The sequence below is a fragment of the Panthera leo genome, chromosome E2, assembly GCF_018350215.1.
Source record: "Panthera leo isolate Ple1 chromosome E2, P.leo_Ple1_pat1.1, whole genome shotgun sequence".
Taxonomy (NCBI): domain Eukaryota; kingdom Metazoa; phylum Chordata; class Mammalia; order Carnivora; family Felidae; genus Panthera; species Panthera leo.
Window position 1 is genome coordinate 11452521 of NC_056693.1, and position 14361 is coordinate 11466881.

Consider the following 14361-nt stretch of genomic DNA (forward strand, 5'->3'; position numbering starts at 1 on the left):
CTACTTGGATTGTTCTAGAAAAATCTGAGATGTCCTGACCTGCCCTGGAGAGAGTCCAGGGATGTACCTGAGGTCACAAAGCAGAGTGAGGGCCAAGTCTGACCTCGCCCCACCTCCCACAACGCACGCGGGTGCTGCAGGGTTGGGCCCTGAGCCCCACCCATCCCCCCACTCACCTCTCGGCCAGTGAGGATGTGCCGGGCCAGCTTGACTTTGGCGAAGTTGCCCTTCCCGATGGTCCTCAGCAGGCGGTAGTTGCCCACGTGGGGCTGCTCCTCGGGACAGGAGGCGATAGAGTTCCGGCAGCGGGCACCCAGGGAGCGGCTGGACCAGGATGGTCCCTTGTCCGAGGAGCGGCCACTGCCCAAGGTGCCATGCTGGACAGCGGAGACAGAGTGTGAGCGGTGGGGCAGCGCCTGCCCGATCCCACCGTCAATGGCACCTGTGGGCCGGGGCGGTCGATGCCAGCCTTGGCCACCGGCCCCTTCGTGGTCCTTCTCAAACCCAGGCCCGAGAGAAGCACGATGCCTTTGGGTCCCCCCGCCCCCACCGCCTCTACAAACAGACGCCTCCAAGAACATAAACGCGCCCCAACTCTGCAGCAGCTGGGGGTCCCCGACATCAGGCCTCCTCCTCACCCCTCCCTGCGGCCTACCCCCAACTTCCTTTTCTAGCTGCTGAGGCCACATAATATTTTCTTCGAAATGCTGCGGCCCTCAACCCCAGTCCGGGTCCTCAATCTGGTGGCCACACCGGGCCCCAGGTCTCTCTTACTGCTCTTGACGTCCCAGGTCACCCATCACCTCCCTGTCAGGCCCCGCAGCTCTGCTCTGAAGCCCACGAACAACATTTTATTCCCAGTTTACTGGCCCTAACATTTTCTTCCACTATTTGCCCCAAATCCGACTTCAAACACTGTGACCAACAGTCCTTCATTCTGCCCTGACGGGCTGGCCCTGCACGGTCACCTTCCTTCCGTGGAAAACGTTGTTGCTTCCCCCCCACCCCCAACCGTCGCTCCCCCCACCCCCCACCGCCCTGGGAACCTCTGTGGCTCCATCCACGCCCTGACCGGCCGTCTCCCACGCCAGCCCTCCCATCTGGCCCCGATGTTCTGTTCCTGCCGTCCTGTCCCTCCTGGGCCTCTCCCCCGCAGGTCACTGCCTGCTCCGGGCTGCCCTGTCCTGATTGTCAGCCCCAGGGACTGTGCCTCCCTTTCAGCGCTGGGGCCCAGGGTGCAGGCGACGGAGGCAGCCAGAGGCCTGAGCCAAGGCGGCTCTGCTCAGACCCTGTGCTGCCCCCATGCCCTTCCCAGGGCGGGGGTGGGAAGCAGGTGGACAAAGGGAGCTGAGGAAGAGAGAAGGCCAAGGACGAGGGCTTGCCGCAGGGAATCCGCGTGGCTACTTAACTAAGTGATGATGACTGCGACTTAATGAGCACTGGCCATTAATGTGTCCTCATCCCCGTTTTTAAGGCAGGGAAACCGAGGCCCAGAGCTGGACAACGTTTACCCCAGAGCTGATGGCCTTCACCGTCGCCCAGCGCACGGACTCACGCTCCCACATCATTTTTATTAAGCAGCTTTTATACGGGCCACGGCCCGGACCAGGAGGCACCTCGTCTGCATTCAATTCCCACGCTAGCCCGGTGACCGCAGGACCTACATCCTCATATTCCAGACAAGAAACTGAGGCTTGGGGAGAGAGGTGCCTTGTCAAGGTCACTCGATTCACTCACAAGAGGCAGGAAAGACAATGGTCCCCACAAGGGGCTGAAGGACGACCACCACTGCTGCAGCCCCAGCCACACACCGGCCGGCCGGCCGGCCGGCCGCTGTGTCCTCACCTGGGCCTCCCCTGTGCGACCAGTCACGATCTACGTTCTCCAGACAGGGACCCCAAGGCTGAGGCAGGGTAAGTCCCTTGGCCAAGGTCACAGGGCACCGAAGCAGAGTGGCGGGGATTCGATCCCAGGCCTGCTGGCTCCTGAGTGCCCAGCTCTTTCCTACCTCCTGCCCCTGGTCGGCTCACAACCCCAGGTCTCCTCCCAGGGGAGGGAGGGTGGGAAGGGAGGTGGAGATCCTGGCTGATGAGGCCCCTGATCCCCACAGAGATAAGGGCTTGGAGAAGAAGAATCCCCATTAGGTGGCACCAGGGGAGCCAACTGGGGGTGGGCTGGCACCCCACTGAAGGCAGCATGCTGGAGGGACCCCTGCAAGGGGCAGCTGGGGCAGTAGGTGACAAAGCCCCCAGGGGCCGGGGGCGGGAGCTAAAATTGGCCGGCACCACCAGCTGGCCCGGCTCCCTCCCTCCCGCCCGGCTGGCGCCCCAACACCGGGCCTGTTGCTAGGGAACCTCCAGAGAGGCTGGGCGGTGGGGGGGCCTGGGGCTTGGGGTGGGGGAGCGTGACCCCACATGGCTGTCGTCGTGGTAACTCGGGAGCAGGGGAGGAGCCTGCGACCTCCGATGCCAGAGGGAGAGGTGAGCCCCAGCCAGGGCTGACCAGCAGGACTTACAGACTAGTTGGGAGGAGAGGAGACAAGAGGACAGAAGGGGATTAGCCCTCTTCAAATGCCCACCGTGCACAAATCTGGACGAAAAAAGAGGAGGACGCGTTCGGATGAGCCCCATTTTACAGATGAGGAGACCGAGGCTCACGGAAGTGAGGTCACTTGCCTGAGATCACCCAGCGAGGGAGGGACAGAAAGTAGATTTGAACCCATGCTTATCTGAACAATCAAAGTAACAATAACACCACAGCTGCAAGCGTGGTTTGCTCCCAGCATCTCTCGGCCCCTTAAAACATCCCTAACAGGGAGGTGCTATCATCAGCCCTACTTAGAGATAAACCGAGGTCCTGAGCAGGGAGGGGATCTGTAAGCGCACGCGACAACTGATGACAGCCCCAGGTTGGGACTCCACGGCCCGTCTGACTCATGCCCATAGTCACCATAGCAGTGAACATGTGTAGAGAGCGTCCTATGTGCCGGGCTTCACCCGTGGCATCTCGAATAATCCTCTGAGGGACTTGAGCATCCCCATTTTTCAGAACAGGAAACTGAGGCTCGGAGAAGATGACCCGGTAGTTTGAGGGCACAGTGTAAACCAGCTGGCCAGGCCTGTGGGCTCCCTGGCACTTCCTGAGTGACTTGGGGGCGGGGGGAAGGGTGGGTATCTCATCAGAGACTCCAAATCAGAGTACGACCTATTGTATGGGGGCTGCGGCACCACGGTGTTGAGGGGATCTCTGTCAGGGAGGGTTTTGCAAGAGGAAGGGGCAGAGACAGATCTCTCTGGTGGAGATCTGGAGTGAGGGTGGCTGGGCGGCTGGCAGGCAGGGGTGTGTGTGTGTGTGTGTGTGTGTGTGTGTGTGTGTGTGCACGCACGCAGGGACCTGGCAGAGGTCTAAGGGAAAAGGGACAAAGACCCCAGCTGGGAATAAGTCTGGCATTGGTTGGTGGGAGAGGCTCTTTAGAAGGGCTGAGAGTAATCAGAAACTAGGGAGATGGGGGGGGGGGTCTCCCAGGATTGTTCTGGGCTGTGGTATAGGGACAGGGGGCCTGGGAAGGGTTAAAGCCATGGGGAAGTGGCAGTCAGGGGCCAAGGAAACTCCTAGAAGTTAAAGAAGCGGGGTTTCTAGGAGCAGTCTTCAGAAGCAGAGAAAGGTCTCGGGGCATGCAAGTCCCAGAGGACAAGGAGAAGAAAGCCTGAGACTTGGAGGGGGTCAAAAGGGCCTAGAAACTTGGGGAGGAGGTTTCCAACAGACAGACCTCCAAGAGAAGAGCTAAGGTCTTAACAGCCGAGGTCTTACAGCTAAGACCAGACCAGACGCTTTGAGTCCAGGAGTCTTCTGGAAGAAGGATCTGGGGCCAAGCCTTGTGGGCTGGGGGAGGCCTCCAAAGTTGAGGAGGGGGCTTCCCTGGGAGGCCAGACCCCCCCCCCCGGCCCCGACACACACACACAAGGAAGAGGGAGGCCCTGGGGCAGAAGAGATGGGGGGACCTGGAGATCAGTGGAAGGAGTGCTGTCCTGTGAGGAAGCTCCTGGCCTCGGAGGGGGTCAAGGGGGTCCTGGGGGTTTGGGGAGGGGGCTTGCCGGGAGCTGAGGAGTTGATACAGGCAGGATGAGGCCTGGAGTCAGACTAGCCCAGGGCCTAGAAATAGTCAGACTAGGCTAGGGGCCTGGAAGTTGGAGGCCAAGGCTGCCTGGGAGAAGACACCAGAGAGGGTCCAGGGGAGGGGGGTGCTGGGGGAGAGCCGGGGTACTGGGAATCCAGGGACAGGGCTGCTTGGAAGATAGGGACCAGGCCTGGGAGTGGAGAGACCTTGAACAAGCTAGAAAGGGCCCTGGGCCCAGGAAAGGTGGAAACCGGCTTCCTGTGAGGGGGTGCCCACAGGATCCGGGAGGATCCAGAGGGGCGGAGGGCTGAGAATGAGAGAAGGGGGGTTCCTGGGGAGCCCGGCACCCACATCCAGATGGGGAAGGCCAGAGCCAGAGGCGGGACTGGGCCGGGCCTTCCTGGGAGAGGGCCAGGGCCGGGCCTTGGGGTCAGGAGCCCTGCAAATCCTGGAGGGGGCGAGTTGTCGGATGCAGGCAGCCAGGAGGGGAAGGGGCTTAAGAACACGCGGAGAAGGGAGGGGCTCCTGGAAGGCAGGGGAGGGGGCTTCCTGGAGGGGAGAGACCCGAGCGGAAGCGGTCTGCAGAGGGACAAGAGAGGGGTCCCGGGAGAGGGGCGCCCGCAGGGGTCGGGCTGGGCTGGAGTGGGGGAGGGTCGAGAGGCCTGGAAGTCCGGGCCGGGGTCGGGAGGTGGCACGCTGGGCCGAGCCGGGGGAACGAAGGTAGGGGCTCGCGCGGCGCGGGGCACACCAGGACGAGGGGCTCGGCGGCTGAACCCGACCGGCGCTCCCCAAGGGGCCGGGCCCCACTCACCGTGTCCGAGTTCCGATCGTTGCCCGGGGCCAGCGCCGTCCGCGAAGACATTTTCTCCGGGTCCCGGGGGACTGGGCGGCCGGGTGGGGGGGGGCGGGGGTCCCGGGGTCCCCTCTCTTCCCCTCCCCCCCCGCTGGCCTGGGGACGCGAGCTCAAAAGCTGGGTGCCGTGGACACCCGGGTTCGCGCCGCGGGAGAGGGGGCAGGGCGGGGAAGGGAAGGGGACGCCGAGGGTCCTAGTGGCCCCGCGCAGTGGCGGCCCGGGGCGCCATGGGGGCGGCGGGCAGACGGGCGGGCGGGGGCCGGGGAGGGGGCGCGGAGCCGGCCCGGGCGGCGGCGGAGGGAGGCGGTGGAGGGGCCGGGGAGGAAGGGACGTCAGGGGGAGGGGCGGGCAGGGCGGGGCCGCGGAGACCCCGCCCTCTGCCGCCGGCCCTTAAAGGCGCAGGCCCGGGCTAGCCGGGGGCTCCGGGGGCGGAGGCAGGTCTGGGCGCGTCGGTAGGGGAGCGTGTTCTCACAGGAGAGCGGAGACTCACCGGAAGAGAAGGGAGAGAAACGCCTAGGCAGAGCGCCAGAGACGCAGAGAAAGATAGAGAGATGCAGAGATAGAGAGACAAAGAGACGCAAGGATAGAGAGACAGAAGTAGGGAGACACGCAGACATACAAAGAGATGTAAAGGGAGCCAAAAGACCCGAGCGACTAAATAAATAAATAAATAAATAAAGGAGGGAGAAACATAGGGAAAGAGAGACACACAGAGACAGAGATACAGAGAGAACAGAGACACAGAGAGCGACAAAGACTGAGAAGACCCCCACACGGGGACGGAGGGAGAGGCAAAAGGAGACAAAGAGATAACACACAGAGACGCAGAGACCTGTGAAGAGCGCGGAAATAAAAAGACGAGACAGACCGAGGCAGCGAAGCCCCGAGAGACACGAACCAGACAGAAGGCGGCGCTGTCCACATTCTCCCTCCCAGCCCACCCCCTGCTCAGTCGAGGGGCCCAGGAAGTTCTTGGGAACAGAGCTGAGGGCGCAGGGGGCGTAGTGTGCTAGGCAGAGCCGCTGCCCAGGGCTGACCACGATCTCTAGCAATGCCGCCTCCCACCTCCCAGAAAACTCCAGAGCCCAGGCTTGTGGCTGCAGGCCCCTCTCCTGTGCACCCCAGCTGGGGTCTGAGGATTTCTCCGTATAGCTCTGTGACTCAAGGCAGGCATTGGCCCCTCCTTGGCCTCAGTTCCCCAATCTATAAAGCGAGAGCAAGGATCTACATGTTGCCTTCCTGGCAGGGCTGAAGCAGGTGCCAGAGAGCCCTGTGTAGGTATGCACCTGCCGGGTGCAGCTGCTGTCGGGATGGGCAAGCTGAAACCAGAGGAGGGCAAGGGCTTCCCTGAGGTTCTTCTGCAGTGGGGACCACCCATCCCCTCTAGACTAGGGTGACCTGAAAGAAAGAGGGGCATTGCACAGTCCTGCCCCCCCCCCCCAAATCCCACAACCCTTGGATCGGGTCCATGCCCTGCCCCTGTCTGACCATCTTCTTGAGCCTCAGTTTGCCTTTCTAAAAGATGGGTGTGATGCTCACACCAGTGTGTTGGGAGTCAGCTCGAGCGAGCTGCCTGTTAAAGGCTCAGGAATTTTGGAACCGGTTAAGACAGCCATTATAAAAAATTAAAGTATGCAAACACGTAATTAAATAAATTACACTTAAAACAAAGGTAACAAATGCTCATCACGACCTAATTATTTTACTACGTTTTGCTATTATCTGTGATCCTGTGGTGATTTACATCTATTGTGCCTTCATAGTGAAACAACTGTGTAATGAGCTTCTGTGCATCTCTTCCCCCCAAAATGCTTTCACTGACATCACTGTGGCTTCACATCACTGAGTCCAAGCTTGGTAACTTGAATTAGCCCTGGTGGAACGATTGACACCATGGAAGATGGCAAACGCCGCAAATCAAGGCTCCCCACCCCCCCAACCCCCAGAGAGCAGGTTGTCAAACATTCATCAGCGTGTCACCGGTTGATACTATCAGCAACATAAACTCACAGAAGCTTCCTCTGTGCCCGGCTCTGAGCACTTTATTCTTTCTGCCACCTTGTGAGTTTGGACCGTCATTCTCAGCCCCACGTACACATGCTGAAGGTTAACGTGGCTGGTGAGAGGCAGGCTTGAGATTTGAACCCAAGTGCTTCCAAACTCTGAAACTTGGGCTCTTAAGCACTATGGGCTTCCTGTCCCGGGACCATAATAGTAGCAACCTCAGTCTGCGGTAAGAGACTATGTATGTAATGACTACATATGTAAATGCTTCACATGGGAACATATTAGAACTTCGTAAGCGGGTGACATTACCATTGTTACTCAGCAAATGGGGCCCAAGGAGTCTCAGGAATGGTGGGGTGCAGAGAGGGAGGAGTTCAGGATGGTGTTCCAGAAGTTTTGAGATCCCAAGGGCTCTGCAGGGTGAGGGGTGGGGTCTCGGGGACGGGTTGGGGGAGCTGAGTCACTCCTTCCTAGGCTTAGCGCGGAGAGCCGCAGTTCTCCAATGCACCACGCGGGGCAGCAGATCACCTCCCTACACGCACCTGCCCGCCACACCTCAGGCCTCACCCTGGCTCCGCCCCCCTCACCCCAGTACTGTCCCCACCCCATTTCCCAAATGAGGGGACTGAGGCTAAATGAAGGGGGGAGGCTACAAAATGATGAACCTTAAAAACAGTATGCTTAGCGAAAGTAGGCCGACACAAGGGACCACTTACTGTGATTCCTTTTATATGGAATGTCCAGAATAGGGAAACCCATGCGGCTGGGAGCAGAGGGGAATGGGGGAAGGGGGGCTGCTAAAGGGCTATGGGTTTCTTTGTGAGGTGATGAAAATGTTCTGGAATTAGATAGGGTGACAGTTGCTGCATCCTTGTGAATACACTGAGAGCATTGAATTGGGCACTTTGAAAGGGTGAATTTTATGGCATATGAATTGTACCTCTTTTTAAAACAATTTTTTAAAGTTTATTTTGAGAGTGTGTGTGTGTGTGTGTGCGCGCGCGCGCGCATGAGTGGGGGAGGGTCAGAGAAAGAGGGAGAGAGAGAGAGAATCCCAAGCAAGTTCCCAGCTGACAACAAGGAGCCCAACGCGGGGCTCAATCTCACAAACCCTGAGATCGTGATCTGAGCTGAAATCAAGAGTCGGACCCTCAACCGACTGAGCCACCCAGGTGCTGCTGAATTATATCTCAATAAAATATTCAGTTAAAAAAAGAGGGGGGATCTGACAGCTGTCACCGCCCACGACAGGTCATTTGGTTCCAGCCAGATCTAGTCGCTGCCTTCTGATTTCCACGGGTCCACACGGACCTGGTGAGGACAAAGCCTCTCCCCCCCCCCATCCCCCCAATCTGGGCCACTCAACCTGGCTCCTTCCCCAGAGCCCATTGTCTGGCAAATCCAGTCCTTGAACTGAGACCTTCAGATCTTGGAATCTTAACCCCTGACCCACTTCTTCCAGCATAGGTGTCTATAGAGCCCTTGCTGGGGCTGGGGGAGAAGCAGGGATCCCTGAACCCAGCCCCGACCCTAATCCCACACCAACCCCAACTTTGCCTAGGCAAGTGATCCCTTGTTCCAGGCCTAACACCTGCGACACTATGCCTGAGCGCCCAGAAGAGCACCTGAACCTGAAACCCAGCCTTACAAGTAATCCAAAGCCTGCATCTAACCCCACCCAACCCCCAACCCATTCCCAGCGCCCCCCCCCCCCCCACTGCACCTGCCATATGCGTCCCCAACTTCCAATCCTTAGCTCTGATCTATCCCCATGTGTGCATTCGGTTAATAAACCTTTACTATTATGTGCCAGACGCACATCTAGGGATATAAAGATGAACGAGGTAAGCAAAATCCGCTTTGGATTTACGTTCAAGTGGGAGAGTCAGGAAATCTACAAGGGAGATAGAGAAATCTGATCGTTCAAATTGAGGAAGGTGATACGAAGGAATTGAGGAATCAGAGCCAGTCCCTGGGGACAGAGGAAGTGGCTGGGGGGGAGAAGGGGATTCTGCTGTTCAGGGAATGTCTCCTTTGAGGGACAGAGGCTGGAGCTGAGGCCAGGATGATGTCGAAGGAGGGAGCCATACAGGGACCTGGGGACAGGGGAGAGGACTATAGTTCCAAAGCCTTGCCCCGTGCCACCCACGCCCTCAGGCCTCTGATCGCAGCTTCTGGGCCAGCAGAACCTTCCTCCCCTGTCTTTATTCCAGAGCCAGGAACCCGAAGGAGAGCTCTGGGCCCGCATCCAGCATTGGGTGTCTCCCCAGGGTGCCCAGGATGGTGTTGTCACCTTGGAAGGCGTGAAGAACAGGCGGGGGGGGGGCAATTCCGGGTGGGGGTGAGGGTGGGGGCCAGACTGTGGCCTTGTCCTTCCCAGCCCAACCCCAGCTTGTCCTAAAAGGGCAGACAGATAAAGAGTCCTTCCCGCCCCTGGCCCCAGAGAGGGAGGGGTTTCCTGACAGGAAATTGACCTCCTCTAACCCCCCCCCCCCCAGTTCCAAGCTCTCAGCAGTTCTGGCTGAAGTGTCCTCAGGGCAGGACAGCAGCAGGGACAGAGGGACGAAGGCGCCTGCTGACGAGGAGGTGAGTATGCTGGAGGAGGGGGCAGGATTCTTGCGCCCTGGCCTGGGCTCCCCCCTGGACGCGGGCTGGACCAGAGGTGGTGAGAACATGTGCCCTGAAGCCAGGAGAGGCTGGGGGCAAAGACAGCATGTGGGGCCTGGCCTCAGGAGGGTGCCAGCCACAGGGCAGGAGGAGCTGGGGACCGCAGGGGGGTGCCGTGAAGAATCTGGGGACCCTGGGGATCCAGAGAAGCTTCAAAGGAGCCAGGAGAGCTGGGACCGCCAAGGGAGAAAGGAGAGAAAGGGTCTGATGCCCTCGGAGTTCAGGTTGGGAGAAAGCGGTGGATGCTTTTCTCCATCCCCAAGAGATGGGGGGCTTGGAGATGGTGTTCGGAGTGAAGATGTGCATGAGCTTGAACCGGGCTGGGCTGATGATGGGATAGTTTGGGGGTGAGGTCTGGATTGGGGTTGTGTGGCTGGGGTCCAGCATGGACGCACAATTTATAAGGGCTGTTCTCAGATACAGACTTGGGGGCTGGAGGTGCTGACTTCTGCAAACAGGTCAAACTGCCGGTGGAGGGTTTAGGGCTTTGGGGAAAGGCTGGCAGCGAGGAGAAGGGGGGGGGGGGAGGGGGAGGAGCCGGAGCCCAGAGAGGGAAGCGCTGGTGGCCAAGACATCCTGTGGGAGTCGGGAGGCTGGGGCTTGAGGGATGCCTCGGAAGTGAGTCAGGGGCCCGGGCACTGGGAGGCAGATGAGGGGGCTGGAGGGGGCAGGATGTCAGAGGAGCCAGTTTGCAGAGGCGGGTGGTGGAGGGTGGTGGAGCCTGGAAAGGGAAAGCCGGCGGGGCCACTTTGGAGAAACTGTTGCAGCGGGGTCTGAGGATGTTGGAAATGGCTTGGGGGGTATCGGGATCCAGTTTGGGGATGGATGTGGGAGCCAGTGGGGGAGTGGCAGATCCAGTTTGGGTCATGTTGGCTTCTGTTACAGGGAAGTAGAAGGGGGATGTGGAGTTTCGGGGGGGGGGGTGGACGATGGACACAGGGCTGGGACACGGTGAAGCCATTTGTGGGATGAAACACACAGAAGCCAGTCGGGAAAATGAAAGACAGAGAAATCCGTGCACGACTTGTGGGTGTGTGCATGGGGGCTCGTATCGATTGCCCACAGCCATGGGGGCTCCAGGCAAGGGTTGCCATGGTGACTGCCTCTCTGGAGGACAGGGGACCATGGAGACTGGAGAGAGGCTTGAGGAACGACAGCTGAGGTCCAGAGGCTGAAGTCAGGGAGGAAAGAAGCAGGGGGGCTCCCCCATGAAAGGAAGATGCTCTTACCCACGGCCCAGCCAGCTCGGGACCCTTTGAGCATCAGCCTCCTTCCAGATGCTCTATGCACCCCCAAGGGGCCGCCCAATCCCGACCCTGTCCCTCAACTGCTCGGAACCTGTCCCAGTTCAAAACAACCTATGTGTCTAGCAGGAGGTGAGTGGGGAAACCCCTGACGTTTCACACAGTTTTGCCAAAGCCAGACAGCGGAAGAGTAATGCGACACTTAAATCGACTAGAGCCACCGAGATAGGCACGGATACCTCTCCCATGTATGTGAGTCCAAACACCACCATCAAAGCGCAAGTTGCTGGATGCACTTAGTATGAGAGCCTTCACAGAGCGTTCTGAAACCCCATAAAACGATACATTGTTTCTGGATGCAAGGCTATGGAGACTTAAGAGTAAAAGTCGGGTTGGCCTGGGGAGACCCGCATTCTGGATGCTACTGTCCTGGGAAGAGGGCAAGGGAGGAGAGCTGGGGGCAGGGAGTGCATCTTGTAATGCTCGATTCTAAAAAAGACCAAAAACAACAACAACAACAACAACAAAAAAAACCCCACCCCAAACAAACAAACAAACAAACACCCAAACAACAGCCAAACCTGAGTCATAGAAACAGAATAGCCACAAAGTAGAATGTTTGCATTAGACGCAGCTAGGATTGGAAGCAGAGGGGGTGTTTATTTGTTTTCTAAATTTTTCCGAATTCCCGAATCTTTGAACGATTTCATCATTTTAAAAAGCGCCCTTCCACAGTTCCCCAGTGTCCTCGGGAAAAAGCCCAAGTCCCTCCTCACGGCTCTCCTCTCCGAGGCCCTGCACGGCTTGCTCTGTACTGACCTCTCCAGCTTGACTCCTCACCCACAAGGAATGAGGTCCTTGCCTCCTTCCTTTGTTTCCTGTTTAGCACCCATTCATTTCCTGAGCGCCTGCCCTGGGAGTTGGGGACACAGTGGTGACTGAGACAGCCCGACCCTGTCCCTCTAGGGACTTCACAGTCCGGCGGGGGACACAGACTCATCCCCAGACACTGACAACTCAGAGTGGGGAGGGCTGGGATGGGGAAAATCCTGAGGGGGGAAAACTCGACTCAGCCTAGGCATGACAGAGGGCTTCCTGGAGGAGAGGGCCTTGGGGGCTGGATCCTAAAGCCTGAGTGGTGCAGGGAGAACAGGTGTCCAGGTAGAAAGATCAACAAACGCCAGCACCCAGAGGAGCCTGGAGGGGGAGAATGTGGGATAGCACTGGTGAGGTGCACAGCTGGCAGGCAAGGGCAGCTGGATTTCGCGCCAAGGGTACTGGGGAGCCATGCAAGGTTAAGAGAAAGAGCAGGGCAAGTTTGTGCTTTAACGAGATCCTCAAAGGTGGGCTGGAGGGGCCAAGACGAGAGCTTGGAGACCAGGGAGAAAAGGGGGAAGTGGGAAGGGGCCTGGACTGGGGCAGGGGCCATGGAGAGGGAGGAGATGAGGGACTTAGGAGGTGGGATAAAATTCACTTTATTTTCTTCTATTTTATTTGAGAGAGAGAGAGAGGGAGGGGGAGAGAATCTTTTAAATGTTTATCGAGAAAGAGACTCTTAAACAGGATCCATGCTCAGTGTGGAGCCCAAGGTAGGGCTCCATCCCGCGACCCTGGATCATGACCTCAGCCAAAGTCAAGAGTTGGATGCTCAACCGACCGAGCCACCCAGGTGCCCCATCAAGTTCAAGTTATGGGACGCCTGGCTGGCTCAGTCTGTAGAGCGTGTGACTCTTGATCTCGGGGCTGTAAGTTCGAGCCCCACGTTGAGTGTAGAGATTACTTAAAAATAAAATCTTGGGGCCCCTGGGTGGCTCAGTCAGTTAAGTGTCTGACTCTCAGTTTCGGCTCAGGTCATGGTCTCACGATTCGTGAGGTCGAGCCCCGCCTCAGGCTCTGCGCTGGCAGCACGGAGCCTGCTTGGGATTCTGTCTCGTTCCCCCTCTCTCTGCCCCTCCCCTGCTCTCTCTCTCAAAGTAAGTAAATAAGTTTATTTAAAAATTTGACTTTAAAGCGTACTATTCAGTGGCATTCTAGTATTCTAGTACATTCACAGTGCTGTTAACCATCCACATTATGTAGTTCCAGAACATTTTCATGTCCCAAAAGGAAACCTGTACCCATTAAGCAGCCACACCCATTAAGACCCACCCCCGTCTCCCAGTCCCCGGCCACCACTCACTTCCCTTCTGTCTCTCTGGATTTGCCTGCTCTGGACATTTCCCAGTAAGGCTTTGCTAAGGGAAAGAAGAAGGCGGGTTAGAGGTGACAGGTGTGCTGGCTGGACAGGGGAGAGACGAGGCAGGTGCCCATGTGTGTGACTGGATGTCCGGGTAGACGGTGGGGCCCGAGTCCCCATGCAGTCTCTCCTCTTCGCTGGCTGTGCCGCCTTGGGACGGACCCTTCCCCTCTCTGAGCCTGTTTCCTCTTAGAGTGGGAGGGTCCACCGAGGTGATGAGCACCCAGACAGGAAGTCAGGCAGGGAAAGGGTCTGAATGCCAACGGTCAGGGTAATCAGACAGGTCCGGGCGCGAATGCTGGCTTTGTCCCTGAGTCACCGTGGGGCCTTCGGTAAGCACCTTTGCTCCTCTGAGCCTCAGTTTCCTCATCTGCCACGTGGGCATATAGTAATAGCACTAGCCTCATGGGATTAGTGACTGCTCAGACCAGTGCCTGGCACGCAGGCCCTGCGTTGCTGGGCACCCAGAGGCGTTAATTATCAACACCTCTTATGTTTTTCCCAGGTCCCTGCCCGTCAAGATGCCCATCCTGAAGAGTCTAGGGGTGGCCGACCCTAAGGTGCCCCGGGCGGGGACGCTGCCTCTGAGGTCCTCTCGGAACCCCTTTGAGGAAGTTCCTGGACTGGAAGAAGACGAGGTTGGGGAGCTGGGGAGCCTGCCCAACGGAACATCGTGTCGCCGCCGTGCCACCCTGGAGAAGCTGGCCGGCCTGGCCCCCTTCCGGCTGGGCTGGACCCCCGGCCGGCGGGCAGGCAGCCCCGGAGATGGGCAGTCCCGCTCTTTCCTGGGCCGAGTGCTGACACCAGGGATACGCAGGAGCTCAGCAGATTTTGGCCTCCTGGCCAGGCTTCAGGGGACCCGAGCCCAGGGCGACGAGGAGGTGGCTGGGGAGGCCGCCCGGAGACTGGCCTTCCTGAGACTGGGACGCGGGCCCAAGCCCCGCCGCGCGTCACTGGCTGAGAGGGTGGTGCCCGCAGGCGAGGCAGCTCCCGAGCCCCCGCCCAAGGTCCCCGAGCCCCCAAAGATGAAGGAGCCTCTGTCAGGTGAGTCGGGAGCCCCCGCCCAGCCCCCTCCCCCCAAAATCTTGATTTCTATCACCCAGCCCTCCACCCCGGATCCCTCCCACCCGCCACCTGCCGGCCTCAACCTCGCCCCCATGTCCTATGATAAGGATCATGAACTTTGGTCTCGTCTCCTCTAATCCCTTCTGCACCCCCAATTTCAACCCTCCTTACC

General features: G+C 58.7%; 2 protein-coding genes across 4 annotated transcripts in view; one reads left to right on the forward strand and one right to left on the reverse strand.

Moving 5' to 3' along the window:
* The window catches only part of MARK4 (microtubule affinity regulating kinase 4), a 29853-nt gene extending 24654 nt beyond the window's left edge, over nucleotides 1-5199 (reverse strand). The window contains exons 1-2 of one of the 3 annotated variants that reach the window (XM_042918480.1): nucleotides 4929-5197; nucleotides 177-377 (exon numbers count right to left, since the gene is read on the reverse strand). In XM_042918480.1, coding sequence (XP_042774414.1) covers nucleotides 177-377; nucleotides 4929-4979 — 252 coding nt within the window. In that variant the 5' untranslated portion in view covers nucleotides 4980-5197. Of the gene's footprint in view, nucleotides 1-176; nucleotides 973-4928 lie in introns of those variants that run through there. The other 2 variants (XM_042918481.1, XM_042918479.1) reach the window with 2 other exon arrangements.
* The window catches only part of EXOC3L2 (exocyst complex component 3 like 2), a 29418-nt gene continuing 16935 nt past the window's right edge, over nucleotides 1879-14361 (forward strand). The window contains exons 1-3 of the mRNA XM_042918482.1: nucleotides 1879-1913; nucleotides 9476-9563; nucleotides 13630-14168. Coding sequence (XP_042774416.1) covers nucleotides 13646-14168 — 523 coding nt within the window. The 5' untranslated portion in view covers nucleotides 1879-1913; nucleotides 9476-9563; nucleotides 13630-13645. The remainder of the gene's footprint in view (nucleotides 1914-9475; nucleotides 9564-13629; nucleotides 14169-14361) is intronic.